Here is a 7342-nt window from a genome sequence, read left to right on the forward strand (position 1 = left end):
TCAACCATTTAAGTTAATTTCAAAAAGATAGGTATATATGTTCTTTTATGCCTTATTTTGCTATTTAGTCAAGTTTATTTGTTTGTATTTTGGGTAGGTATGTTAAATAAATGAAAATAAGAGGTTTAAATATATATTTGTAAAGAAGTTTTAGTTTAAATAATATGTATAGAAATGTAAGGTTGAGGTGAACAAATTGGACATACTCATGGAGAAATGAGATAAAGAAGCCGAAAATTTTAAACACACGTGATCTATCCTCTTCATGAATTAGCATGGAAAGAAGATAGAAGATGAGAATGTTTCTTTTGGAACAATAAGATGGGAATTGCGATCTTGTGAGGACAGCCGTCAAAAGTAGTAGGATTTCATTTCGAAATAAACCATACTTAGATGTTTACGGTGGATTAAGATAGTCATGCTACAAGTTGCACTATGAGCTTCCTACAAAGGAAGGTCTTTTCCAATTAATATGTTCTAAAGAATATTGAAGTGAAACGACAAATGAATCTTTCTGAGACTCCATTTATCCTCGTATTGACCATCAATAAGAAAAAAATGACAATTTTTTAGTTTTATTAAGGATAGAAAGATATATCTTTTTATGCGTTTGTCTTTTTTGTGCAAGATCTGAAGTATTTTTCATTCAAAAAATTAGTTCTTATTTTGAAACATGGTTGTTTAGCTTGAAGGGTATATTAGTAAACTACAATGTATTATGAATTTAATATTCTTGTCAATGCAAATATCCCAGCCCAGCCCAGTTTACTTTATTTTAAAAACAAAAAACAAAAGGAAAAAAAAAAAAAAGAAAAAAAGAGAAACATTTGGTCGCCGCCGCTCCTCTCTTTGGACGCCGCCGCCTGCCGCTGCTTCCTCCTCTCCGTCCCTCTTCAGCACCGTCGCACTCAGGGAGAAGGAAGTGGTAGAATACTAAAAAAAAGGAAGACGGTTTAACTTTGGAAAAGCTGCCGGAAGTTCTCTGCCTCACCCGTCGGACGTCGCCGCCGGCTTCAGCTCCGGTTAGTGGGTCTATAATTGAACACCGATGGTGGGTTTTCTTGTATCACAGTTCAAGACTTGTTTTGAGATGTGAAAGTGATGGGAAAAATTGGGTCGGGGTTTAAAGGGGGTTTTGGGTGGGTTTAAGTTTTAGCTGTGGGGTTTTACAATTAGTTTGAGGGTCGTTGCATCAGTAAAATATAAGAACGATTAGAATTAATATGAATCCATTTCCAAAAGGAGATTTGATATGAATTTGATATTTGGCTTGGCTGTCTATTATATCTATGAATAATTAGAATGCCTGGTTCAGTTTTAACATTTATGCATGCTTCTTATAAGTCTTTATTCTTCTAATTCTTTTGACGATTTGTTTGATTCCATTTATGTATTTTTTCAGGGACTTGGTATTGTTGGTGGTGGTATTTGGTTCTCAATCTTGAGGCATATAATCTATTGACCAATTGGCCAATGTTTTCTAGATCTATGCTGCAACTGAGGGATAAACCATGTTATTGGTTCTTGCTTACCATGACACTGCAAATACAGCACATGAATATTGTGTATGTCATCTTCCTCTTCTCAATATATCTTCAGAGGTCTCTCTCTATATAAGCTCCAAACATTCATACCTAAACAATGGAAAAACAAACCTGTGAGCAATGGTAGTGAATTTATGATTGGTCCCGTTTTTTCTTCCCTTAAAAGCTTTGCCTGTCATGGTCAGTTGTCTAAAGCATTTGAAGCTTTCTCCCTCATTCAATTGCGCACTGGATATAATGATTCATTTGACCTCATCTTGCAATCCTTCTCCATTCTTCTTGTATCATGCACCAATGCTAGCTCACTCCCACCTGGTAGGCAACTTCATGGTCGCATTATCTTGTCAGGTCTTGAGCAAGACTCGATTTTGGTTCCTAAGCTCGTCACATTCTACTCGAGCTTTAAACTTCTGGCCGAGGCTCATACCCTTGTTGAGAATTCTAATATTTTTCACCCTTGTCCTTGGAATCTACTCATCACATCATATGTCAGAAATGGACTTCATGAGGCAGCCATTTTAGTTTATAAACAGATGCTGAGTAGAGGAATCAGACCAGATAATTTCACTTTTCCCTCCATTTTGAAGGCTTGTGGTGAAACACAGAATTTGGGTTTTGGTTTAGAGGTCCACAAGTATATTAATGCTTGGTCAACTGAATGGAGTTTGTTTGTTCAGAATGCTCTAATTTCTATGTATGGAAGATGTGGAGAGGTGGACACTGCACGTAACTTGTTTGACAATATGCTCGATCGAGATGCAGTTTCGTGGAATTCGATGATCTCTTGTTATGCCTCCAAGGGCATGTGGAAGGAGGCATTTGAACTGTTCGACAATATGCAGAGTAAGTGTATCGAAATTAACATTGTGACTTGGAACATTATTGCGGGAGGTTGCTTGCGGGTCGGTAATTTTGTTGGGGCACTTAAGTTATTGTCTCAAATGAGAAATTTTGGTGCTCATTTGGACTATGTAGCAATGATAATAGGTTTGGGTGCTTGTTCTCACATTGGTGCCATTAGATTGGGAAAAGAAATCCATGGCTTTACCATCAGACATTGTTATCATAGGTTATCCATTGTTCAAAATGCATTAGTTACCATGTATGCTCGTTGTAAAGACATTATGAATGCATATATTTTGTTTCGATTAAACAGCGACAAAAGTATAATCACGTGGAACTCCATGCTTTCTGGTTACACGCACCTGGACCGGGTTGAGGAAGCCTTGTTTCTATTTAGAGAATTGTTACTATCTGGGGTAGAACCAAATTATGTGACAATTGCTAGCATTCTTCCTCTTTGTGCTCGAGTTGCGGATTTACAACACGGGAGAGAATTTCATTGCTATATTACTAAACGTGAAGATTTAGGGGATTACTTGCTATTGTGGAATGCTTTAGTGGATATGTACGCAAGATCAGGCAAGGTTTTAGAGGCAAAAAGAGTGTTCGATTCGTTAAGCAAGAAGGACGAAGTGACGTATACTTCCTTGATTGCAGGCTATGGGATGCAAGGAGAGGGGAGCAAAGCACTAAGACTATTTCAAGAGATGAAAAGATTTCAGATCAAACCAGATCATATAACCATGGTTGCTGTCCTATCAGCTTGTAGTCATTCAGGACTTTTGAAACAAGGTGAACTTTTATTTGCAGAGATGCAAAGTGTCCATGGTTTAAGTCCCCATCTGGAACACTATGCTTGTATGGCAGACCTTTTTGGGAGGGTTGGTCTGTTGAATAAAGCAAAGGGGATTATCACAAGAATGCCTTATAGACCAACGTCCGCTATGTGGGCCACTCTTATAGGAGCATGTTGCATCCACGGAAACACGAATATTGGGGAATGGGCTGCAGAGAAACTTCTCGAAATGCAACCTGAACATTCGGGTTACTATGTCTTGATTGCTAACATGTATGCTGCTGCAGGTTCTTGGAGTAAGCTGGCAAAAATAAGGACTCTTATGAGAGATTCTGGTGTGGCAAAAGCTCCTGGTTGTTCCTGGGTTGATGTTGGCTCGGGATTCGTCTCGTTCTTGGTTGGGGACACTTCTAATCCACAAGCTCTTGAAGCTAATCTCTTGTTAGACAATTTGAACAATGTAATGAAACATGGTAGTCTAGTGACAAAAGATTCTCACGATATCGACAATGACAGTTTTTGAGGAACAAGAAATGAAAATTTGAAATAAGTTATTTCTGATACTATAACTATACGTTTTTGGTTTTAGCTCTTGTTTGTGCATCAGAAAAACATGTAACCGTACCTACCATCACATTGCTACTTTACTTAACACTTAACAGAGTTAGTTCACTTCCACTTGAATTTTTCTTTTTCCTTTTCAATGAAGCATGATCTAGACTTTTAGTTTAGTTCTTGTCGTAGCAGCCGAGCGTGATGTGCTACGCCAGCCGATCGGGTACGTTCTTTTTGTCCTATACTCATTACTTTTCATTACATTTATTACTAATTCTTTGGTAACATCTTTGCTATTCAATCCAGTATTTGAAATTGAGAGCTCTTCAACGACAGTCCTATACTCATTACTTTTATGAAGCTACATTGGAGCCGGTCTACCAATATTAGCACCCTACGCGGTTTGCTTGAAACTGGAGACAAAATATTGCGTATTGAAGGCATCTTCAGGTTCTGATATATTTATTACTTGTTTTTTTCTCTTTGATTGAAGTTTTACTTTATATTTGCTTCACCTAAAATAGTTTCCCCCATAAAGCTAGGCTGCTAGGGTGTAAGATTATGTCATCTCGCCCAAATCCCATGGCATTGTACACTCAATATGTTCATATACACTCTGCACTTTTAAAAAATCTATGCATATAGCGACATGTATACATAATGCGTGTTAAAAACATCCTGTCCACTCTTCTCTCCATTCTCCTAAAATATCCAACCAGAATCTTCCTATGGACTTGAGAGCTTTTAGAGGGGAGGTGTAGCAATAGTATCAATGTTTAAAAGGCTTTTGAGGCTTACGCCTCGAGACTCGCCTCGAGACAAGGCTCTAACTTTTAGCCTCGAGACTTACGCCTTCTTTGAACCAGAAGAGGCTTATGCCTCTCATAGGAGAGGCTTACACCTTTGAAGACAGACTGAGGCTTAAAAGTCTTTATGCTTCATGTAATGATTAGAATGATATTATTTATTATCCAATTCTTACATGATATAAAGGTTTCTTTTCTTTGCATATGGAATGCATTATAGGAGTGTAACAATTTAATCTATTATTACCTTTACTCCCTAGACTCTAAAAACATTGGAGACAAATTTTATAGAATAAGCCAATCGTATTGATATTAGTAGTGATATTGAGGATGTTCTTTTAGGATTTTTATTTAAGTGGCAATTCTATACTTTTATATAACTATTATGTTTAGTACATGATCATACAAATTTTAGATTTGTATAATTTGTTTAATTCGTACCGCCTCAAGGCTTACGCCTCGCCTCTTCGAGAGGAAAAGTCTCAAGGCTGCATTTAGCCTTTTAAAACATTGAATAGTAGATTGTAGATTTATTTCAAGGTATTTTATTTTTTAAAAAGACTGTTTGCACGCACCCGAAACTTTTATTGCACCTACTAATCTTTGGAGTAAATTAAAGGTACTTGGAAGTTTGAAATTCTTGGATAACCCTCCTACTTGAATGCCACTTCATCTCATGGAAAACCAGGTCTCATCTTTACCAGAAGATGGATTTCTATCTAATGAAACACGACCTTTAAATTAATGGGAAACAATATCTTGAAAAAGTAGGACCAAGTAGAATGTTAATACTAGTGACCTTTCTGGAGGGGTGAAGCTTTGACGGGAGAAAGTATATGTGTGTGTCTTTTAAAGACCCTTTTATCTCCGGAGGGGTAAATCTTCCTGTAACAAGGTCCCACACCAGACTTAATTACTATAAAGGTCGGAGTGAAGGGGAAAATGGTGGTTATTTTATTTTATTTTATTTTTGTGATGTGGGCCCATTTTAATTGCTCGTCTAATAAATTATGCATATAAGGTAAACTGTGGTCGTAAATAGTTGAGGTGCTCCCAAACTGACTCAGACACTCATGAATTTATTAAAAGAAAAAAAAAACATCATTCTAAAGTTGGGTGTGTCAGGATAAAGCTAAATTTCAATCAATAAATTAGGATTCACATTCTCCTATTTCAAGAGCATTATAAGTAGATGAAGCAATACAAACTGTGGTTTGTTCAATATGCTTCACATCTACTTTATGCCGCTGCTGTAAATGTCTCTATGATAGAAAGAAATAACAAGAGCATGAAAATGCCACAAAATTACTTTATTTCTCTCTCATGGTTGCTTTCCCTTGACAATTAAAGCAACTAAAGTATACCTGTGAATAAGTCTAAAACGCCCTCTTAATAAACCCTTACATGTTCAACTTTTTCTAGAAGGTGCTACCACCTATCTTCAACCCTCAGGCAGGGTGATAATAAGGCTCCTTTCATTGCAAAAAGTAATGTTGTTCTCCTTACGAATTTTTAACATTCTTTGCTTTTATGTTATTTTCTACTGCAGTGGGACGTCGAATTATATCTCAACAACTTTATGGGTAGTAAGTTTTTTAGTGACATAGTCTCTAAAGCAAACCAATCAGAAGGATCTTCTTCGGGTTGAGTTGTCGGCACCCATGCTTTGGCTACTCCTGAGAGAGTCGTGATGCACTTTAGAGTATTGTTGTATGCGTTAAGGTTCATCTAAGATCAGTAAAGCTCCATGTGGTCCATAGAGCTGGTGGTCCTGTTGTACTCCTTAATCGTGGGGATTCTGAACTTTGGTGGGAGCTCCACAACCATAACCTCCACCGTAAAGGGGAGCTTGTCCTGCTTCAGATATGTTTGTGAAGTTCTTGCCTTTTTGCATGGAGACCAATTACCTCATTGTTGGTTTGGCAACGAGCGATAAACACTCGTTGGGTCCCTCTTGTCACTCTAGTTGGTTGGGTGCGTTTGTTGCGGGGCTCCTCCAGATGAAGCTGTATCACCAGACCTGGGTCATCCCCGCTAGAAGCATTCACTCTGCGTCTTTCTTCAGTGCTTCGCCCATTGGCAGAATTGTCGGAGCATTCTTTTCTCATTTGTAATCATAGGTGTTGAATGTGCAGAGCTTACTGACTTTAAACTCTTTCCAAAAGATGGTGCCAATTGTTGATTCCAATTTTTGGGTAGGTGCCACTCTCTTAGCTCGAGTTTTACATCGCATAGAAATCTAGCACTGGTATGTTGCTCAACTTATTGTACTATGATGCCTAAATTAGTACCCAAGGTAGGAGCAAACGACCCAGTGTGAAGCATCTAACATAATCACAAGGATTCGAGTGAAAATTTGTGCAGGAGTGTGTGTAAAGACTTCTAGTACGAATTTGTGCAAGAATTTTTGCCCACCTTGATTCAGGTTGAGGACCATCGACACTCTAATGATCCTCTCTTGTGCAGTAGTGAGGCACGACGACGTCCAGGAAGATATCCTGGCTCGTGCCAGGATTTGCTGCAGGGTGTTAGTGCCTCTCTCGTTTGCTGTCGTACATACGGATCATTTAGGTGTGTCCCACATTTTGATCTGACTAATAACTTTATGTTAATAAAATTTAACCGAGGATATAATGTATATTTAACCGAAATATTATTGTTATGATTTGACTCGGACCAAGTTGCTTGTAGGTGTTTGTTTAGCAAGATAACGTTGTTGTTGAAGTACAATGTATGACCAGGTGATTTGTAAAACATGGCCTATCTAGTTAAATGAATGTGCTTGAATAATTGAGCAA

At 37.9% G+C, this 7342-nt stretch overlaps 1 protein-coding gene across 2 annotated transcripts; it reads left to right on the forward strand.

Moving 5' to 3' along the window:
• The first annotated feature begins 781 nt into the window (after positions 1 to 781).
• LOC111012088 (pentatricopeptide repeat-containing protein At1g71490) lies at positions 782 to 3752 on the forward strand. 2 transcript variants are annotated; one of them, XM_022286113.2, is made up of 2 exons: positions 782 to 1051; positions 1403 to 3752. In XM_022286113.2, exon 2 carries the CDS (start codon positions 1568 to 1570, stop codon positions 3704 to 3706), a length of 2139 nt encoding a protein of 712 aa, XP_022141805.1. In that variant the 5' UTR covers positions 782 to 1051; positions 1403 to 1567; the 3' UTR covers positions 3707 to 3752. The 2 variants fall into 2 exon arrangements, with proteins under 2 accessions (XP_022141805.1, XP_022141804.1); XM_022286112.2 differs by having other exon boundaries at positions 782 to 1022.
• The last annotated feature ends 3590 nt before the right edge of the window (positions 3753 to 7342 follow it).

Source organism: Momordica charantia (genome assembly GCF_013281855.1).
Source record: "Momordica charantia cultivar OHB3-1 chromosome 11 unlocalized genomic scaffold, Mcharantia_2.0 BLBB01000011.1, whole genome shotgun sequence".
NCBI classification, from domain to species: domain Eukaryota; kingdom Viridiplantae; phylum Streptophyta; class Magnoliopsida; order Cucurbitales; family Cucurbitaceae; genus Momordica; species Momordica charantia.